We start from the raw sequence: 22,448 nt of genomic DNA, 5'->3' as shown, positions 1-22,448 counted from the left end.
TTTCAAGGCCTACCTTCGAACTCAGTTCCTCTTTGCTTGACATCATGGGAAAATGAAAAGAAATCAGCCAAGACCTCAGAAAAGAAATTGTAGACCTCCACAAGTCTGGTTTATTTTCGTAATTTAGCAGACGCTCTTATCCAGAGCGACTTACAGTTAGTGAGTGCATATATTTTCATACTGGCCCCCGTGGGAATCGAACCCACAACCCTGGCGTTGCAAGTGCCATGCTCTACCAACTGAGCTACACGGGGCCTACACAGTTTATCCTTGGGAGCAATTTCCAAACGCCTGAAGGTACCACGTTCATCTGTACAAACAATAGTATGCAAGTATAAACACCATGGGACCACACAGCCGTCATACCGCTCAGGAAGGAGACGCGTTCTGTCTCCTAGAGATGAACGTACTTTGGTGCGAAAAGTACAAATCAATCCCAGAAGAACAGCAAAGGACCTTGTGAAGATGATGGAGGAAACAGGTACAAAAGTATCTATATCCACAGTAAAACAAGTCCTATATTGACATAACCTGAAAGGACGCTCAGCAAGGAAGAAGCCACTGCTCCAAAACCGCCATTAAAAAAGCCAGACTATGGTTTGCAACTGCACATGAGGACAAAGATCATACTTTTTGGAGAAATGTCCTCTGGTCTGATGAAATAAAAATAGAACTGTTTGGCCATAATGACCATCGTTATGTTTGGAGGAAAAGGGGGACAGCTTGCAAGCCCAAGAACACCATCCCAACCGTGAAGCACGGAGGTGGCAGCATCATGCTGTGGGGGTGCTTTGCTGCAGGAGGGACTGTTGCACTTCACAAAATAGATTGCATCATGAGGAAGGAAAATTATGTGGATATATTGAAGCAACATCTCAAGACATCAGTCAGGAAGTTGCAAATGGACAATGACCCCAAGCATACTTCCAAAGTTGTGGCAAAATGGCTTAAGGACAACAAAGTCAAGGTATTGGAGTGGCCATCACAAAGCCCTGACCTCAATCCTATAGAAAATGTGTGGGCAGAACTGAAAAAGCGTGTGCAAGCAAGGAGGCCTGCAAAACTGACTCAGTTACACCAGCTCTGTCAGGAGGAATGGGCCATAATTCACCCAACATATTGTGGGAAGCTTGTGGAAGGCTACCCAAAACTTTTCACCCAAGTTAAACAATTTAAAGGCAATGCTACCAAATACTAATTGAGTGTATGTAAACTTCTGACCCACTGGGAATGTGATGAAAGAAATAAAAGCTGAAATATATCATTCTTTCTACTATTATTCTGACATTTCACATTCTTAAAATAACGTGGTGATCCTAAAACAGGGAATTTTTACTAGGATTAAATGTCAGGAATTGTGAAAAACTGAGTTTAAATGTATTTGGCTAAGGTGTATGTAAACTTCCGACTTAAACTGTATGGCATTAGGCTATCCATATTACCAGAGCTTATATTCTTTCTATTTCTATGGTGGATTTGCAGCCTCAATTTAGATAATGCATTGATATGTAGCTGCACAGTTTAGATAATACATTGATATACAGTGCATTCGGAAAGTATTCAGACCCCTTGACTTTTTACACATTTTGTTACGTTACAGCCTTATTCTCAAATTGTAAAAAAAAAAGTAAAAATCTTATCAATCTATACGCAATACCCCATAACGACTATGTGAAAACAGGTTTTTAGACATTTTTGCGCATTTCAAAAAATTAAAAAACAGAAATACCTTACATAAGAATTTAGACCCTGCTATGAGACTCGAAATTGAGCTCAGGTGCATCCTGTTTCCATTGATCATCCTTGAGATGTTTCTACAACATGATTGGAGTCCACCTGTGGTAAATTGAATTGATTGGACATGATTTGGAAAGGCACACACCTGTCTATGTAAGGTCCCACAGTTGACGGCATGTCAGAGCAAAAACCAAGCCATGAGGTCGAAGGAGTTGTGTCGAGGCACAGATCTGGGGAAGGGTACCAAAAAATGTCTGCAGCATTGAAGGTCCCCAAGAACACAGTGGCCTCCATCATTCTTAAATGGAAGAAGTTTGGAACCACCAACACTCTTCCTAGAGCTGGCTGCCCGGCCAAACTGAGCAATCGGGGGAGAAGGGCCTTGGTCAGAGAGGTGACCAAGAACCCGATGGTCACTCAGACAGAGCTCCAGGGTTCCTCTGTGGAGATGGGAGAACCTTCCAGAAGGACAACCATCTCTGCAGCACTCCACCAATCAGTCCTTTATGGTAGAGTGGCCAGACGGAAGCCACTTCTCAGTAAAAGGCACATGATAGCCCGCTAGGCATTTGCCAAAAGGCACCTAAAGGACTCTCTGACCTTGAGAAACAAGATTCTCAGGTTTGATAAAACCAAGATTGAACTCTTTGGCCTGAATGCCAAGCGTCACGTCTGGAGGAAACATGGCACCATCCCTATGGTGAAGCATGGTGGTGGCAGCATCATGCTGTGGGGAGGTTTTTCAGCGGCAGGGACTGGGAGTCGAGTCAGGATCGAGGAAAAGATGAAGGGAGCAAAGTACAGAGCGATCCTTGATGAAAACCTGCTCCAGAGCGCTCAGAACCTCAGACTGGGCCAAAGGTTCACCTTCCAACAGGACAACGACCCTAAGCACACAGCCAAGACAACGCAGGAGTCCTTGAGTGGCCCAGCCAGAGCCCGGACTTGAACCCGATTTAACATCTCTGAAGAGACCTGAAAATAGCTGTGCAGCGACGCTCCCCATCCAACCTGACAGAGCTTGAGAGGATCTGCAGAGAAGAATGGAGAAACTCCCTAAATACAGGTGTGCCAAGCTTGTAGCGTCATACCCAAGAAGACTCGAGGCTGTAATCTCTGCCAAAGGTGTTTCAACAAAGTACGGAGTAAAGGATCTGAATACTTATGTAAGTGTGATATTTCAGTTTGTAATTTATACATTTGTAAAAGTTTCTAAAAACCTGTTTTTGCTTTGTCATTATGGGGTATTGTGTATAGATTGATGAGAAAAAAACAACATTTAATCCATTTAAGAATAAGGCTGTAACATAACAAAATGTGGAAAATGTCAAGGGATCTGAATACTTTCCGAATGCACTGTATAGCTAGCTAGCTTGCTGAAATGATAATGTCCATGTGCATGTCCAAATATTAATGAAGTCTGGAATCTGACATGGTTTTACTGGAATTATAAAAACGGCAAGAGTCAGACAAACATCAATCTTGAACAACAGCTGGTATAGTCACAGTTTAGCTGAGAATCATCTCTTGCCAGGTCGGCTGGCAGTCTTTTTCTGAAATAATAATTTTCACCTGACTTACTTATTTTCATGCCTGTCTTAACTGAAATGGTGCTCACATAACTTTCATTAGCTGGCTAAGGTTAGCATGCTAGCTAGTTACACTGACAGCTGTCAGTCAGTGCCCTATTTGCTGTTATTTCTCTGCTAGTGGAAATCACCACAATTCCTGAATATGTATTAGCAGCCTGCGTCAGTCTTCCAGGTGGAACCTAAATGAGAATTTCCGCTCTAGGACAGGAATGACTCGAAATAGGTATGGCCTTTTAAATCTTTTCACCATAAAAAAATGATTGGAACAAATTAAGAGTTAAGTGTATGAGGGAATTTATTTTGTAGAACCTATCATAAGTCATGACGAGGGGAGTGCTAATGCATTTTCATTTTATAGCTCAAGCCTTGAGCCGTTTTGATAGAACTATGCACTGAGATAGAGAAAACACGTGGAATTGGATGAAGAAAAATCTCCAAAGGCACCTCAAACACATTTGAAAGCAAACAGCATATCACATTTGATCCAAAATAGCATCACAACATCACTTAATGGTAGCTATCATGCATTCACACGCACACACAGTTTAAAGTGCCAAACTTCTTTGTAGCCTGAGTCAGGGAGCTGGGCATGGAGGTACAAAAGCAGCCATGAAACTACACCACACACACCATCAAAAGATAGACGGATCAGTGGCTTATTGGTGTGTATACGTGTGTGTGTGTGTATACGTGTGTGTGTGTGCACCTCAGATGCATATGTCTACACACGAACACCATCAAAAGAGAAGAAAGAAACTCGCTTCAGCCCAGCTTGAACAAAAAGGCAATCAGGTGCTCGACTAAGGTACTCAAAAATCCTAAAAACATTCCTTACCACTAGGACACTTCAACGGGTGACTAAGCAGGAAAATAAAGAAAAAAGAGCACTCTGATTATTTATTGACTGGGGTAAGGGATATTTATTTTCACCATTAAAAGATAGACAGATCAGTGGCTTAATTGGTGTGTGTGTTTGTGTAGACTGTGGTGTATATTCAAATCAATAGAATAACTTTATTTCCCCCATATATTAGTGTATTTATGTACCATGTCTTTCTTCATGTACCATATGTATATCTTTGTGTATGAACAGTATATTTTTCAAGTGTGTGTCACTTTTGAGTTGAGTTGTTTGGCCTTTGGGATTAGCCTCTTGCACTCCTCTCCCATGTGTGTATGTGTGTGTGTGTTTATGTTTAGGGCTTGTAGGTAAGCATTTCACTGTAAGGTCTACACCTGTTGTATTCGGCGCATGTGACAAATACAATTTCATTCGATTTGATTATGTGTGTAACTCTCCACACTATCTCTGAACATGCCACATAGCAGCTGTTTTCCTGGCTATGCCTGTCCCAATAAATGCAATAAACACATACATCCTCCCTCTGCGCCTGTTAAACCCAGGGCTGCCAAGAGATAATTCTATTAACATGGACATCGTTAATAAAGTGAGATTTAATTGGATTATCGATGAAGGATGAAACAGTGCTGACATTTTGGTCGTGACTCATGATGAAGTCCTTGGGTTTAGGTGATAACCATCACACAGGAAATGGTAGAGCTGCTGACGATAGCGGGAAAAAAGGAACATGGCACAGAAACAATCTTTAGTGGTACCAGCTTTATTACGACACGTTACCAAACGAAAACATTGATCATTTTGACAAGAAATTCACAAGAATCAGCAATTGAGACACAAAAGCTAGCGTATAGTACTAACTGCAAGCGACAAGACAAAAAAAAGCACATACTTATCAAGCTGCCTTGCTTGAAATGATCATAGACCGCAATGGTACGTAGGTACAAGGGCCTGGAATGTGTCATGTTGTGTTTACGTCAAGCCAACCACGTGTACATTCGAAATGTGCAAAAACTTACGAGTCAGCTAAACCCAAATAACACCAGACAGGTTAAGCGAGGGGAATCGAACGATCATGTCTGGGAGGATGGCAGCTCTTGCCGACGCGGGTCAGTTTGACAGACAAGGCATTGCCGTTGGAGATAAACACGTTTCTCTCTCCAATGGGTGTCTGGTGTTTTCTGTCTCTTGTCAGAGCCCATGACTCAGAATTAATCACATTCCCTCTCATTAACTTGCTGTGTGTGTGTGTTACTGTTTGTATGTTCAGGTGAGGGACAAGGAGGAGGCCCTTTGAAATGTGTCCAAGAAGTCTTGCTGAATAAGGTGAGGGGAGAATGAACAAGGTAGTGAGAGAAAAAAAGGAGGGAGAGGGACTAAGAGAGTGGGTGACTGAGAGAAATAAAATAAAGTGTGTAGATAACTGGCTTGGAATGTCCGCAGCAATCATACAACTTCAGTTCTTTTTTTATGCCTTAAAAATCACCCATGTATAAACATTGAACTACATAATTCATCTAAACGGAGCACATTGGCATTTGTACTGATATCTTTATATTATAAAGCACTGAACTGTGTATCTGCAACTAGTGGTGGGTTGCCATGGCAACATCCACTGTTTACATAATCCCTGACATCTGGAAGAGGAGGTTTGTGCCTCTGGTTTCCCATGCTTGTTTGCAGGAGCTTGATTATATGAAACCAAACAGCCTCCATCACGAGGCTGGGGGCCTTAGGCCACCTTACCAGACCAAACTTTAGCTACGGCATCTCCAACCTTAAAGCCTAGACTTCTTCTTTGGGTCATGTTCATTAGGGCATGCAATGGAAAATGTTTTGCAACAAAAAAACGAAATGGAGAAAAGTTCAAGTCACTTTGGATAAAAGCGTCTGCTAAATGGCTTATTATTATTATTATTATTATTATTTTTATTATTATGTTGTCCCTCCCTGTTTCAGTCGGTTTTCTTATATTTGGTGCCTAATCAACACGACCCAGGACTAACACGAGTAATTTCCCTCTTTGACTAACCACCTTCATTAATCAATCGCAAGAGTAAACAGAATTAATCACATTTGTAATCAAAATTGCATGCCTATTCCTGTGGAGCCATCTCCAATGTAATTAATGCTATATAATTATTATGTTTAGTTCAATGTGCTCTCCCAAAGGCAACTTGAGAGTCTGATTTGCTTGTGTAAGTTATATTGGTGGAGCTAGTCAAATCCCTGTTTGTTTTGATTATGAGAGAGTAATAACTTTTTTTTAAAGTTGGGAGTCTAACTTTATTAGCACACATCTGGATGTCATCCACGATATGTGGGTCTATGACAGGAGGTGGGGCTCCAGAACGGGTTTGACGAAATAAGGGCTGGATGGATGGATGCGCCAGGTGTATATTAACAGAAGCGTTAACACACAAATACGCTGGCACACATACATAACTACACAAGCCTGACAAAGTTTAAAAGCTCAGTGCAATCAGGATCTTCCACAGGATCTGACTAACTACATGTCAATTAGAATGTGTTCTCAGTCAACTTACCACAGCATCCCAACTTACCTGCTAAAATAAGGGGTAAATAAATTAACATGAACAACAGGTATAGGTAATTACAGGTAGGATTCCTTGCTGATATCATGTTTTTTGAGTGCCATCTCTTTGACACTAGCTAGGTTTCTATCCAATTGGCGACAGATTTTCATGCAAATATTCTAAAAGCCATATAAAAACAATATGCGCATTTTCCCACGCTGTGTGTGAAGACGTAGTACACATAAAAATACCTTTTGCAGTTAAATTCCCATGTACCGAATAACAATACAATTTAAATGGGTTTCCATCGCATTTTGAACTCTACTGATGGTCTTGTCACAAAAGATGTTGCGTTATATAGCGAGTGTGCCCACTCTGGTCTTGGCACGTGCACACTAGCTAATAGCTCGCACTCGCAGATACAGTGCGGGTATAGCCTACATGATGACATTATTATGGACAAAATATCAAGATAATTTTTGTTTGTCAAATGGCAGCCAAGCATTGATCATCATGTCACCAGAATAAGACCCTCGATATGTATTGGAAGTGAAAAAAGCGTTTCCACTGCCATTTCTTGCATAATAAATGCTACCGACACAAAAAGGTCCCACATTGTCTGCCGTATTGTTTTGTCGACATTTGTAATGTTTACCAACACATTTGCTTTTTCCATCAGGCCTGTCGTGACATTTTTTATACGACATGTACTTTATTCGCATAAAAAGTTTGGATGGAAACCGGATTACTGACACACACACACACACACACACGATACACATTTACAACTGCGCACTGAACATTCATGAGCACCTTGTCACCAGGTACACGAACACATCAATGAGATCTGAGGGCTGGGACACAATAAATACTCAATACTCCTTTAAACACAAAGGAACCTCATAAGAGTACATTTGACATTTTAGTCATTTAGCAGACGCTCTTATCCAGAGTACAGACGAAACCTCCTCTCATAGCACGCTTCGCATAACATAACCACATTAATTTGCTTGATTAAAAAAAACGTTTAAAAAATAAATGTCACTCTCGGGCTCTTTCCCTTTGACCGTTTGAGGTGATTACCCAGTGGGGTGAAAGGGGAAAGGTCAACGTGTCATAGCTGCAGGGAGAGGGGATAGTGTATGTGTGTGTCAGACCTGGGTTCAAATACATGGGTATTTGATTATTTGTTATTTTCTGTGTACCGTATTTGAGTATTTGTAACTCAAATACAGTACTAATATTTTAATGTGTCCCGAATCAACTACTTCTATTGGATAGCCTACTATAAATTGCCCACTATTTGAAAGTATTTCCAAATACTTATTTCCAAATACATTATTTCAAATACCAAACAGACCTGGTTGATATGCATGGTAGTATTTAAAAATTTGTATATACCTATTTACCAAATACATGCAAATACTTTCCAAGTGTATTTCCAAATACATTCCAATATTACATGACTTGTGTTTTCGAATGGAAAATATCAAAATACTTACATCCAAATGTCTTTGAAAGTAATTGAAATACCCTAAATAGTATTTGAACCTAGGTCTGGTGTGTGTGAATCTTGCTTGGATTACAAGGATGTCTCTGACTGTTCTGATAACAATTCCCAAAACCACAAGGGATGACATTTGATAGCTGAAGGAACATCTCAATAGAAAGAATTTATGTAAACTTCCCTGGGAGTCCCAGGGTGTGCTAACAGGGCACGGCGCCAACAACGCATGCATCTGGAGCATGATCAACTCATATAGAATAAACCGTCCTTATCTGATTTAGCCCGTTCAGTGTTGTGAATCCTGGTTTGCTGTCCTTGTAGTGGCCTCTGGTTTGAGAGTCCAGGCTGTAAAAACAAATAACGGGTAGTGCTTTTAAGAACGTGACCCATACTGCAACCCCATTCTCCTCAGAGTTAGCGTCTAACTGTCCGTCAAACATCTGTTGCTGGCCTCCGGAGGCTTCCAATATGCGCCTCAGAGCTTGTTCCAAAACAAGCAGCAGCCTACGTTTGCAGGAATGTGTAGGTTGCTGCTCCGCTTGTCCAGAAGTTGCCCCTAAGTAGCTACACACAACCAACATCCCTGCCATAGAACCAAACCACCGGGCAGGCGGCACATTTGGGCAGCGGCACTATTCTGAGTGGCTTCTCCCTTCAGAGACAACATACAAGGCCCCAATTAAGTCCAATACATCAGCAGGTCAAACCTTCTGCGTGGACATCGGGGGGTGGGTGAACTCGGAGACTGCACTGGGATGGCACGACTCCAGCTGGGTGTGCATCTGCTTCCCCAGGGAGGACTTGAAGAAGGACTCCCTGGACCGCAGGAGGGGCGTCTTGCACAGCGCTCCCCAGAAGAAGCGCAGCACTGATGGGCTGAGGAAGATGAACACCCAGGGGTCCACGATGGAGTTGGTCGAGAGAAAGAGGAGGGCGATGAGGTCCAGCTTGTGGCTCTCCTTCCGCTGGCCCGTGGAGTTGATGTACACACGGATCTAAGAGACGAGGAAGAGAAGACACTGAATTAACGAGTCCTGATCAAATGGCTTGCCGTGGAATCCCACCACTGCCACCAACTGTCTGTGCGGGATCCATGCCTGAGGCTGGTGTAGTGGGTAATGCCAACACCTGCAGCACATATTCCCCACCCCAGAGTGGGTACTAATCCCAGTCCCACCACTATTCTGCATCTCCTTCTGTTTCCCCACTCATTTCATCCTATCTCTGTCTGAATAAAATGAAAATACCCAAAATATTATTAGCTCTTGCAAACATCTTGGTTCTTCCATTCTCCCAAAAGTCAAATAGACCAGAATGTAATCCTTGCTAGCTCCTAATCAGCCAAACCACATTCCTTGAATCCTCTATATTTGTTTTGAAACCCTTGTTTTGGAGATTAGTGTCAATGTCAGATTATCGAAAACAGATAGTCTTTGGTGAAACAAAAGCTTCAGAAGCTAATAATTAATTAAATATGGAGTTACGGAAAAAAAGAAAACAGTTTGTAATAAATGAATATAGAAACATATAGAGTCCAAGTCACTTGACCCGAAATACAGTGCCTTCAGAAAGTATTCACACCCCTTGACTTTTTCCACATTTTGTTGTCTTAGAGTCTGAATTTAAAATAGATTAAATTGAGATTTTGTGTCTCTGGTCTACACACAATACAGCATGTCAAAGTGGAATCATGTTTTTACAAATTAATAAAAAATGAAAGCTGAAATGTCTCGAGTCAATAATTATTCAACCCCTTTGTTATGGCAAGCCTAAATAAGTTCAGGAGTAAAAATGTGCTTAACAAGTCACATAATAAGTTGCATGGACTCACTCTGTGCAATAATAGTGTTTAACATGATTTTTGAATGACTACCTCATCTCTGTACCCCACATATACAATTATCTGTAAGATCCCTCAATTGAGCAGTGAATTTCAAACACAGATTCAACCAAAAAGACCAAGGAGGTTTTCCAATGCCTCGCAAAGGGCAACTATAGGTAGATGGGTAAAAATTAAAAAAGCAGACACTGAAAATTCCTTTGAGCCACATGGAAAACTAAAGGCATGGAAACCGTAAATGACTTGGTAACAGGAAATACATTTATTTCTATTAAAGAAATTAAAAAGTAATTTTGGACTGATCAATGTAGATAGTTTCAAATATTTAAAGTTACATCACAAAATGTATATATGAAATCCTTTGGACATCACAACAACCTTGAGGGAATCTTATTGAGTCAGAGAATGATAGGGAAGATACATAAAACCTTGCAGAGAGCATATCCAACTGACAATCTCTTAGGAAAAAATATGAACTATTGGAACCAAGACTTAAAAATAACTGATGTTGTCACAAGATGGAGGGAAGGTTTGAGCATAACTAACGAAATTACAGTTAACTAAAATGTACGCTTAATCCAGTATAAACTAATGTATAGAATGTATTATACAAGAGACAAAATGCACAAATTATACAGCTCAATGGCAGAGTCATGTCTTAAGTATAAAACGAATAATGACTCAATAATCCATGCTTCCTGTGAATGCTATAAAGTCTGGAAGTTGTGGGCAGAGCTAGAAAGTTGGCTATCAGAAGTATTACAATGTAAACGTACAGTACTTTGAATCCATCTATCTGCATATTTCAAGAAATGACATATGGAGATGTAGTGAAAAGCCCGATGGGTTGGATGACTCTCTTCTCATCACTCATCTTGAAAAAACATATATTAAAAACTTGGAAAATCAATCAATCTGCCATCATTAACACAATGGAACAATCAAATAATGTATTTAAATATTGAAAGTGTGTGGGCTACGGAGAGATACAAAATGGTGCAGTTTCAGGCCATGTGGCAGAAAGTGATGGGGGTGTGTGCTAGTGGGTCTGGGCAGGTGGGATGTAGTTGATGTTTGTATGATGTTGTCGTTTGTGTGTGTATGATGTGTATTGCTTATAAAAGATCAAATAAAATCGTACCAAAAAATACATTAATAACCCTTTGAGCATGGTGAAGTTATTATTTACATTTACATTTACATTTACGTCATTTAGCAGACGCTCTTATCCAGAGCGACTTACAAATTGGATACACTTTGGATGGTATATCAATACACCCAGTCACTACAAAGATACAGGCGTCCTTCCTAACTTAGTTGCCGGAGAGGAAAGAAACCGCTCAGGGATTTCACCACAAGGCCAATGGTGACTTTAAAACAGAGTTTAATGGCTGTGATAAGAGAAAACTGAGTATGGATGAACAACATTGTCATTACTCCACAATACTAAATGACAGAGTGAAAAGAAGGAAGCCTCTACAGAATACAAATATTCCAAAACATGCATCCTGTTTGCAATAAGGCAATAAAGTAAAACTGCAAGAAATGTGGCAAAGAAATTAAATTAATGTCCTGAATACAAGCGTTATGCTTGGGGCAAATCCAACACAACACATCACTGAGTACCATTCTTCATATGTTCTAGCATGGTGGTGGCTGCATCATGTTATAGGTATGCTCGTCATCGGAAAGGGATGTGTTGTTTTTTTTGGGATAAAAATAAACGTAATGGAGCTAAGCACAGGCAAAATCCTAGAGGAAAACTTGGTTCAGTCTGCTTTCCACCAGACACTGGAAGACAAATTCACCTTTCAGCAGGACAATAACCTAAATCACAAGGCCAAATATACACTGGAGTTGCTTACCAAGACAACATTGAATGTTCCTGAGTGGCCTAGTTACAGTTTTGACTTCAATCGGCTTGAAAATCTATGGCAAGAAAATGGCTCTCTACAGTAGCAATGATCAACAACCAACTTCACATAGCTTGAAGAATTTAAAAAGAATAATGTAATCCATTTTGAATTCAGGCTGTAACAACAAAATGTGGAATAAGTCAAGGGGTATGAATACTTTCTGAAGGCACTGTAGCTATTCCACATGCTAAACGGCACAGAGCCGAAAAGGTATCTGTGGGAATGAAACAAGATTTGGTCTGGTTCAAATTTCCACGGGTCTGTCTGTCGCTAGTTACCTTAGAACAGTTGCTATTTTCTAAATTAAAGTCAAATAAAGTAAATTAGTTTAGGAGAAAATGACAAGTAATGCCACAATAATGATGGGAAAATGTGACCATCTCACAGGTTTTTATTACTCTTGGTATTAGTGAGACAGTGGAGATGCACATTCCTCGACCGCTGTGTGTACTGTTGGGGTTTCCCAGTGTGACTAGAGTGCTGTCTCCAGTAAAAGTGAAAGTACTGTTTCGGGCCAATTTCCTGAAACAACCATTATTACGGCAATATCCTGTGGGTGGAACAAGCAGTGTGAACCACCCAGAAGACAGTGGAAAAACACACCACAGCCATGCCTGTACAGGACCTTAGATATTCACAAATTACAATGGGGCAACCTAATGAGCTGAACTTCTGTGTGAATTGTTGACATTAGGGTTATTGAGAAAGAGTTATATAGGGTTTTAAATGCATTCTTATATCAGTCTGCATTATGCAAATGCAGTAATGGCTTTATAAGTACCTCCAGATTAACACTGTGTTGAACTTGTTGATTCTTTAAGACTCTTTCTTAATAGTCTTCACTTTAGTCCTTTCTCCATGCCCCCTCAGAACACATTGGAGAAAAGCATCCATGGTTCCTCCCTTCTGACCTTCTCCAATGTGTATTGAATAGGAAGCGATGAGATAGGACTTGAGAAATCGAGCAAAGATCATTGACAAATAGCCTACAGTGAGGGAAAAAAGTATTTGATCCCCTGCTGATTTTGTACGTTTGCCCACTGACAAAGAAATGATCAGTCTATAATTTTAATGGTAGGTTTATTTGAACAGTGAGAGACAGAATAACAACAAAAGAATCCAGAAAAACCCATGTCAAAAATGTTATAAATTGATTTGCATTTTAATGAGGGAAATAAGTATTTGACCCCCTCTCAATCAGAAAGATTTCTGGCTCCCAGGTGTCTTTTATACAGATAACGAGCTGAGATTAGGAGCACACTCTTAAAGGGAGTGCTCCTAATCTCAGTTTGTTATCTGTAAAAAAGACACCTGTCCACAGAAGCAATCAATCAATCAGATTCCAAACTCTACACCATGGCCAAGACCAAAGAGCTCTCCAAGCATGTCAGGGACAAGATTGTAGACCTACACAAGGCTGGAATGGGCTACAAGACCATCGCTAAGCAGCTTGGTGAGAAGGTGACAACAGTTGGTGTGATTATTCGCAAATGGAAGAAACACAAAATAACTGTCAATCTCCCTTGGCCTGGGTCTCCATGCAAGATCTCACCTTGTGGAGTTGCAATGATCATGAGAATGGTGAGGAATCAGCCCAGAACTACACGGGAGGATCTTGTCAATGATCTCAAGGCAGCTGGGACCATAGTCACCAAGAAAACAATTGGTAACACACTACGCCGCGAAGGACTGAAATCCTGCAGTGCCAGCAAGATCCCCCTGCTCAAGAAAGCACATATACAGGGCCGTCTGAAGTTTGCCAATGAACATCTGAATGATTCAGAGGAGAACTGGGTGAAAGTGTTGGGGTCAGATGAGACCAAAATGGAGCTCTTTGGCATCAACTCAACTCGCCGTGTTTGGAGGAGGAGGAATGTTGCCTATGACCCCAAGAACACCATCCCCACTGTAAAACATGGAGGTGGAAACATTATGCTTTGGGGGTGTTTTTCTGCTAAGGGGACAGGACAACTTCACCGCATCAAAGGAACGATGGACGGGGCCATGTACCGTCAAATCTTGGGTGAGAACCTCCTTCCCTCAGCCAGGGCATTGAAAATGGGTCGTGGATGGGTATTCCAGCATGACAATGACCCAAAACACACGGCCAAGGCAACAAAGGAGTGGCTCAAGAAGAAGCACATTAAGGTCCTGGAGTGGCCTAGCCAGTCTCCAGACCTAAATCCCATAGAAAATATGTGTAGGAAGCTGAAGGTTCGAGTTGCCAAACATCAGCCTCGAAATCTTAATGACTTGAAGAAGATCTGCAAAGAGGAGTAGGACAAAATCCCTCCTGAGATGTGTGCAAACCTGGTGGCCAACTACAACAAACGTCTGACCTCTGTGATTGCCAACAATGGTTTTGCCACCAAGTACTAAGTCATGTTTTGCAGAGGGGTCAAATACTTATTTCCCTCATTAAAATGCAAATCAATTTATAACATTTTTGACATGCGTTTTTCTGGATTTTTGTATTGTTATTCTGTCTCTCACTGTTCAAATAAACCTACCATTAAAATTATAGACTGATTATTTATTTGTCAGTGGGCAAACGTACAAAATCAGCAGGGGATCAAATACTTTTTTCCCTCACTGTACATGTCATTTTGGTATTTCCCTCCCTCCCACCAACCGAGCTGCCATTTTGTTTGCCAAGAATCAGGCGGTTAGGGAACACCACCTTAACCCCAGGGTTTGGTCTACTAAATAAAAATATTTCAGAGAGGTTCTTTAAATTCTCCACTAATTATGTTCTGTCAGGACCCTACCTGCCCTCGAACTGGAACAAACTGGCGGGATTGTTTAATGCTTATTGATTAGTTAGAGAACACTCTGGGCAGATATTGAGGAGACATGCAGAAAGCTGTATTCTCAGTAGGTGTCTTATTGCAACAGCGAAACGCTGTTGAATTATTAACCATTTCATCGGTGCCAGAGGGCACAGTAAAGAGGGAAAGTGGAGCGAGCAGTGCACACAGGCAGGTTCCGGTTTCACCGACAGCAGGCAGACGTAGAGTATAGACGCCAATCCCACAGGGGGGGGTCTGACTGTCTGCATTACCATAGATAGAGTGCCCTATATTGCCTATAAGACTATCTCTGAGTGATAAGATAGACATGAACCAAAACATGGGAAATAAAAGTTTTAAAAACCATAAGATCCTAATTTATCCCCTTTTATCACCTTCAACGTATTGGTTGTTGTCAATAAGAGTGACAATAGGGTGTCCGAACGAAATGGAATGTTTGAAATGGAACAAATTATGACGTTATTGATAACAACCTATACCAGTTGCGTGGTTAACAAGCATACTTTTATGTGGGATCCTATGTTTGGCCTGATAAGCCAGGCCGATGTTCCGCTTGATATATGGACGGTGGGTTGGAGCGTTATTGGGCATCCATGTGTTTGTGTCTAGGGCTGTTTTTGCTTTGTACACTCCCTAGAGGCAGGGACCTTGTCAATTTAGTGGTAGAGCATTTCTTGGTAACGAGCGTATTTAATCAACGATGCATCTCTTCCATCATATGAAGGGGGTGGTTGAGATGGAAACTTGGTCCCACTGTTAGGTCTCTAGACTGCCTCTATGCGACCCCGATGACGCTCTAATTGAAGATAAGTGCATGACTCAGAACAAGAAAGATGTTCTAGATAGCATCTTCTTGGGTTGTTGTGCATTAATGACATGTAATAATGTATTATAGCCTTATAATAAGACATCGGCCGTGTTCGAATACCTGTACTTACGTTCTAAATAGTAGCCAAAATAGAAAGTTATATATTATGCGAAATTTTGAAAATGTAGCATGCTTTAAATGCCAGGATGTCATACTCATTTAGGGTTTTAATCTAGTAGAATTGGCTGCATAGTATGTGGGACGATTAGTACACAGTATGTCGTTTTAGTAAGCAGTAGGCAAGACAGATTTTGGAAACACCACTAATAAAACGGTACATAGTCTACTTTTTTACAAAAGTGTTTAGATTTTGTGAAGGGGCACTGGTGGGTGTTATTTGGTTTCCTCCCTACATGACCCATAAGGTGACCTACTAGAGGGTACCACTCTGCCCACCTCATTGCTGTCTACTTAATTTCCCTCCTATTAAAGTGTCTTTCAATACACTAATAACTTCTTCGTGTAAGTGTTGAACTACACACATTTGTGTAATGTGTTTATATCGTAGCATAACTGGGTCCCTTTAGGAATAGTGTAAGTTGGTGAAAAAATTCATTCTGACATGAAGAGCACATGTTCAACTTAATAAACAAATATGTTTTCCCCATCTCAAGAGGTCAAATAAAAAAATTGGAGTATTTCTGTCTGTAATAAATCCCTTTTGCGGGGAAAAACTCATTATGATTGGCTCCCAAGTGGGTGGGCCTATGCCCTCCCAGGCCCACCCATGGCTGCACCCCTACCCAGTGATGTGAAATCCATAGATTAGGGCCTAAAGAATGTATTTAAATTGACTGATTTCCATTATTCCTCCTCCACCAAACATTACAGTTGGCACTATGCATTGGGGCAGGTAGCGTTCTCCTGGCATCCGCCAAACCCAGATTCGTCCGTTGGACTGGCAGATGGTGAAGCGTGATTCATCACTCCAGAGAACGCGTTTCCACTGCTCCAGAGTCCAATGGCGGCGAGCTTTACACCACTCCAGCCGACGCTTGGCATTGCGCATGTTGATCTTAGGCTTGTGTGCTGCTGCTTGGCCATGGAACCCATTTCATGAAGCTACCGACAAACAGTTATTGTGCTGACGTTGCTTCCAGAGGCAGTTTGGAACTCGGTAGTGAGTGTTGCTACCGAGGTCAGGCGATTTGTACGCGCTACGCGCTTCAGCACTCAGCAGTCCCTTTCTGTGAGCTTGTGTTGCCTATCACTTCGTGGCTGAGCCGTTGTTGCTCCTAGATGTTTCCAATTCACAATAACAGCACTTACAGTTGACCGGGGCAGCTCTAGCAGGGCAGAGATTTGACGAACTGACTTGTTGGAAAGGTGGCATCCTATGACGGTGCCACGTTGAAAGTCACTGAGCTCTTCAGTAAGGCCATTCTACTGCCAATGTTTGTCTATGGAGATTGCATGGCTGTATGCTCGATTTTATACACCTGTCAGCAACGGTGTGGCTGAAATAGCCGAATCCACTAATTTGAAGGGTTGTCCACATACTTTTGTATACATAGTGTATATCTGTTCCAGAGCTTGTAATGGATTACAACAAGAAAATGGGCTGGGTTGACCATCTCGACCAACTGAGGATATATTACACTGTTGGACACACAGGCAGAAAATGGTGGAAGTATGTGTTTTGGGAGGATGCTCACTGCCTCCACTATTCCAGCACCATTTCAACTTCAACATTTCAACATCATCTAATCACCTATGCTTAGTATAAAACAGTGACAAACTATTTAGTCCAATTAGCGTGAGCTAAATATTATGTAGCTGTCCATGGAACTGATGTGTGTGTGTGCGTGCAAGTAGAAAAAACATGTTGACTCACCCTACTTGTAGAGAAATGCCAATGCCATCCTCCTCTTTCATGTTGCCTAAACGGTCTATGACTCTGTTATACAGTACCCACTTTTAGTTTTTGTTGTCCTAGACTACTTGGCTAAAATACTTGCTTGCTAGCCTAACTTCCTTTCATGGGCAACGATACACCAGGCCAGCTAGTTAACATTAGCATACTACATCTAGCTACATGTTGAACTTCCATCCTCTCAGGCCAGGGGCACAATGTATACATTTATGGTTGGATCAGAATCGCCGTTATAATCATTGGCCAGTACGGAGAATTAAGTAAATCCCCATCTCCCTATCTCCATCCATGGCTAATTTAGGAAAGGGACAATTTTAGCTAGCTAGCTAGCCACCGGAAGACAACAACGCAACAATTCAAGTTTTTTTCTGTCAATAATGACTTTTGGCTTGTGATGTGATTGGTCTGAAGCCAAATTGAAACTGGCTTCCCTTGACAAAAATTTTTTATCAAGAGAAGCCAAATGCTTGCTGGCTTCCCTTGCATTCAATGCTACGGGCGGCAACAATGTCATACTCTTTCTGACCAGACAGCATCAGATAGATACTCTACACATACTAAGACAGAGGGGCGCTGTTTCGTTCGCTCGGATGATTGCTTTCTCCGGTGAGATACATTCAGCCTCTTGCGAATTGAAGGAAATGTATGAAACGAAAGATACATTATTTTGTATGTTTTTTTCTTGGTAAATGTTTTGGGGAAGCCTGCCTTCCCTTGGCATCCATGATAGAAACGCATTGGGCTTATTTTGGACTGATCCGTCTTTGTCCGAGCTAGAAAAAACAGGCACAATGGGTTATGGTCATTGTAGTTAATTACCAAATTTCTGCTCTGAACTAGGTTGAATATTTGCTTAATGAAAACTACCAATCCCTTCAGCCCAACGTCCCACAGACTAGATTTATCTTGTGAATGACTTGATTTCTCTCCAGAAAAACGACACGTTGGGCTCACAAAAAAAACAGAACTAAATAGAATTCAAGTAATTTAACCAACGTCTGTCAATTAGATGTTTAATAACCACAACAACAACATAGTAGATTCATTAATCAGCGCTAGTAGTAATTTTACCTTTTTTAAATTATTATTATTACTCGCTGATATGAAAGATACGTTCCTTATGTTTCCAAAAACGTACCGCAAGCGATATGTGTTAGAGCAAGCGTCAGGGCTCTTAACAAAACTCCCCCCGGTCAGAACATACTATCACCATAGGCACTAAAGCAGTTAGCATCGATGAATGGGGTACACTAAAAAGAAAAAGGATCCTGGAGGATCCTTCAGGATAATTTAATGTAAAGAAAATGTACCTTGCGGTTCCTGTAGAATCCTTTAGGATAATACGTGGTCCTCTGTAGCTCAATTGGTAGAGCATGGCGCTTGTAACGCCAGGGTAGTGGGTTCGATCCACGGGACCACCCATACGTAAAAATGTATACACACATGACTGTAAGTCGCTTGGGATAAAAGCGTCTGCTAAATGGCATATTGTTATTTATTATAAGGTTAAAGAGGAACCTTAAACCTCTTAGCTGTTTTGGGGACCTGCGTGGTTCTGGTACCGGTTTCAACCGACATTTTCACTTATAAATCGATATGTGGACACCATAGATTGAAAGTGCTTGCAATGAGCAGTAGCCCTCATTCTCATGGACACAGGAGTATGTCTGACACCAGGATGTGAAATCTGACACCACATGAAGCTGGGATGTCCCTCAAACCATTTCAATCGCTCTTCCGACTGTCCATCAACTCCTGCCTGAACCCTACATCACAGCCACTAACAACAATATGCCTGGAATCCTTACATCATAACGCAGCAGGAGAGAGTGGTTTCGATGGGGGCAGACGTTTTGATCAAGAGAGACCTTTTATGTATTTTACAGTTAAGGAAGGTGATTTTTTTTGTCGTTTTATAAATGGATTATACTATATTTAGAAAAAATTTAAGTCATTTCAAGCCTTATTCATACAGTTTTGTTGAATAGGAAATACATCAGATTAAATATTTATATCATATTTGTACTGTGTACTTGAGCTTGTGTCCTCAAAAGTGACTACATCTCAGCAATGTATTACTATTTTTACCAGAGAGGTGATATTTTACCCTTTCTTGGAGTATGCAGCATTACTAGTTATTGTTTATGGCCCTCGTGATAAATAATTACTTTTGGGGGAATACGTAGATTACATTTAGGTACATTTTAAGAGGTTTTAAGGTTAATTTAAGAACCCATACTCTGCCATCAGTTAGTTTTTTAACCTTTGTAGACTTAAGGGGTGCTTTTAAGAACCCTTTTCAAAAGAGTGGTTGCGCTAGTGAATAAAGGGCGCTTGTACATATCATTCGAATTGAGACCATTGGTCCAAAGACGCACTGGGGGAAGCGCACGGATGGTTGGAGACATGACAGGTGATAGACGACTTGCAACGGATCGACGTCAAAAGTGAGTAAACGTTAGCTATTCACTAGCTAACATAATAATTAATCAAACTATTATTTAAAAAACAGTACATAACGTAATGTACTCTTCGTTTTCATCAGCTAGCCAAGCTACATAGCCTGTAACGTTAGCTGATAATTGTTGTATATTTGTTGGTATGGTTTAGCTAACGTTAGCTTGCTAATTAAAGTTACTGTAGTGTTAGATAACTTTGCGCTATTGAAACATACATGCAACTATAATTTGCTTCTTATCAACTATAACCACATCATTATTTCAAACCAATCAGGAATAACGTTTGTTGCGTGGGTGCATGATGACACAGCCGCCAGAGAAAGTAATGTTAGTGAGCACACAGTGGGAGAATCTCAATTGAATACTCCTCGTGTCCTCTCTCCTCAAAACCTATTGGATGAGAAAGCCAGAGGTCCCTCCCCTCTGACCTTCTCCAATGGGTTTTGAGAAGGAGGCGAGGAGAGTAGGACGCGAGGCGTATACAATTGAGATTCTCCCAGGGAGAAGCTCTGTTCGCGCCTCTCTTTTAGAGCTCAATTGGTGATACACTCTACGTCTGCGAACTTTTCGTCAGACCCCGATGTACACAATTCACATGGATGACCTATTTTCACATAAAACAATTGTGAATATCTGAACAATGGCAGGTTTGCATCCCTGAGCACTTAATTTATTGATTGCATATTTGGATTTGTATTACATTCAAAGTCAATAAAATTAATTTGTGACTTTAGAACTTTGCCACTCCATGTTATTTGTATTATTATTGTTAATAGTATTATTGTTATGATTATTACTACTATTATTCATAATATAATACATACAGGAACTTTAAAACCCTATAAGGTTCGTTGAGGAACCTTTTTATAATAATAATAATAATAATATGCCATTTAGCAGACGCTTTTATCCAAAGTGACTTACAGTCGTGCGTGCATAATTTTTTTTTTTTGTGTATGGGTGGTCCCGGGGATCGAACCCACTACCTTGGCGTTACAAGCGCCGTGCTCTACCAGCTGAGCTACAGAGGACCACCTTTTTAAAAAGGTTCCTCAGGGAAAAGGTTCCTGGAGGCCCATTAGGGGTTCTGCTGGTGTTGCAATCTGAAGAACCCCTAAAGGTGCCTCCAGGAACCTTTTTTTTTTAAAGAGTGTAAACTACCGCCTATCAATTGAGAAATAAAATGTTGCTTGATTCAATTGTGCAAAAAAATATCAGTGTCAGCAAATTAGGGGATCACCCAGGAAGCAAACAGATGAATAGTACAACTTTTAGAAAAACAATTGTTTAACTTACCACCAGAGGAAGGGAGCAAATCACGAATATAACCGTCATGAACACCAGTACTATAAGATGCTCGACCTCTTCGGCCATGGAGAGGACTCTCCGGTCCTTCTTACTCCGAGTCGTAACGGATACCCCGTTAAGTTTGCGCTTCCGGTACATCAAAACCAGGTGGTAAACGACAAAGGCGTTACAAGCCGCTATAGAGAGGACTAGGATGAGCATAACGGTTGCGTAAAGGACTGGATAAACTCGGTCTTCCGGCATTAACGGATTCATGTCGATGAAACACCACGTCCCCGGGCAATACTGCACGTAGTCCCCGAAACCCAAAAAGGGCATGAGGCAAAACACCCCGCAAACTAAATAGATGAATGGAATGGTGATGTATCCACAACGTTTGGTGATGTGCCGCCCGTAGAAGTAGGGACACCCAATGGAGAGGCATCGCTCGAGCGCCATGGCGAAGAGGACAGATAATGTGGCCAAGCTGAAAAAAGTCATACAGAATCCAAAATACTCACATATTGCGGGAGGGTTAGTGTCAATCATAGCAATAATGGTGGTATTAAAGGAGTAGGCTGCCAGGACGAAAGGGCTGACTAGACAGGTGCCCATCAAGTCAGTGACGACCAGCGCGGTGACCAGCACGTGGAAGAGCGACAGGCGCTGACGGCTCTTGTCCTTCCTGCGGTGGATCTCCAGAAGGATCAAAGCGGCCAAGTTCCCTATCACTCCGGCGGAGAACATTATCGCACTGATGCGCGGGTTTCCCTTGTCGATGTGCAGGTTGCTGTGGCATGGGTCCTTTTCCGTGTCGTTTGCCATAGGAAGAGTTTAGCCTCCGTCCAAGACTTAAGTGCTGATTGGGTGAGATTCCAAGAGGATTCACTGTTCCTGAGAATAAGACAGTGCTTTTGTTTCAGCACTTAAAAAATAGTGAAGTAGACCAACTTCGGTTCCTCTTAAGAAATAACGTTTGTGTCCTTGTTTTGCTTTGCTGTGTTCCGGAACGTGTGATGCGACAAGTTGATAGAGGATTGGAGTCGCGCGCTTCTGTCTCCACCTTTTCTTCACACAAATTACAACTCTGGCGAAGTCTTGACTCACAAAATATAGGCAAACTTTGCCCTACTTCTAAATTGTTTCCCGTCCAGAGAAAAATA

At 41.3% G+C, this 22,448-nt stretch overlaps 1 protein-coding gene across 1 annotated transcript; it reads right to left on the bottom strand.

The window, feature by feature from the left end:
• Nucleotides 1–7,358: 7,358 nt before the first annotated feature.
• Nucleotides 7,359–22,110, bottom strand: LOC311145524 (prostaglandin E2 receptor EP2 subtype-like; the record flags this gene model as incomplete). Its single annotated transcript, XM_084181788.1, has 2 exons — nt 7,359–9,227; nt 21,295–22,110. 2 exons carry the CDS (start codon nt 22,108–22,110, stop codon nt 8,934–8,936), a joined length of 1,110 nt encoding a protein of 369 aa, XP_084037914.1. The 3' UTR covers nt 7,359–8,933.
• Nucleotides 22,111–22,448: the final 338 nt, after the last annotated feature.

The sequence above is a fragment of the Coregonus lavaretus genome, assembly GCF_964263955.1.
Source record: "Coregonus lavaretus genome assembly, chromosome: 18".
Lineage (NCBI taxonomy): Eukaryota > Metazoa > Chordata > Actinopteri > Salmoniformes > Salmonidae > Coregonus > Coregonus lavaretus.
This window is presented reverse-complemented; position numbering and strand designations above follow the sequence as displayed.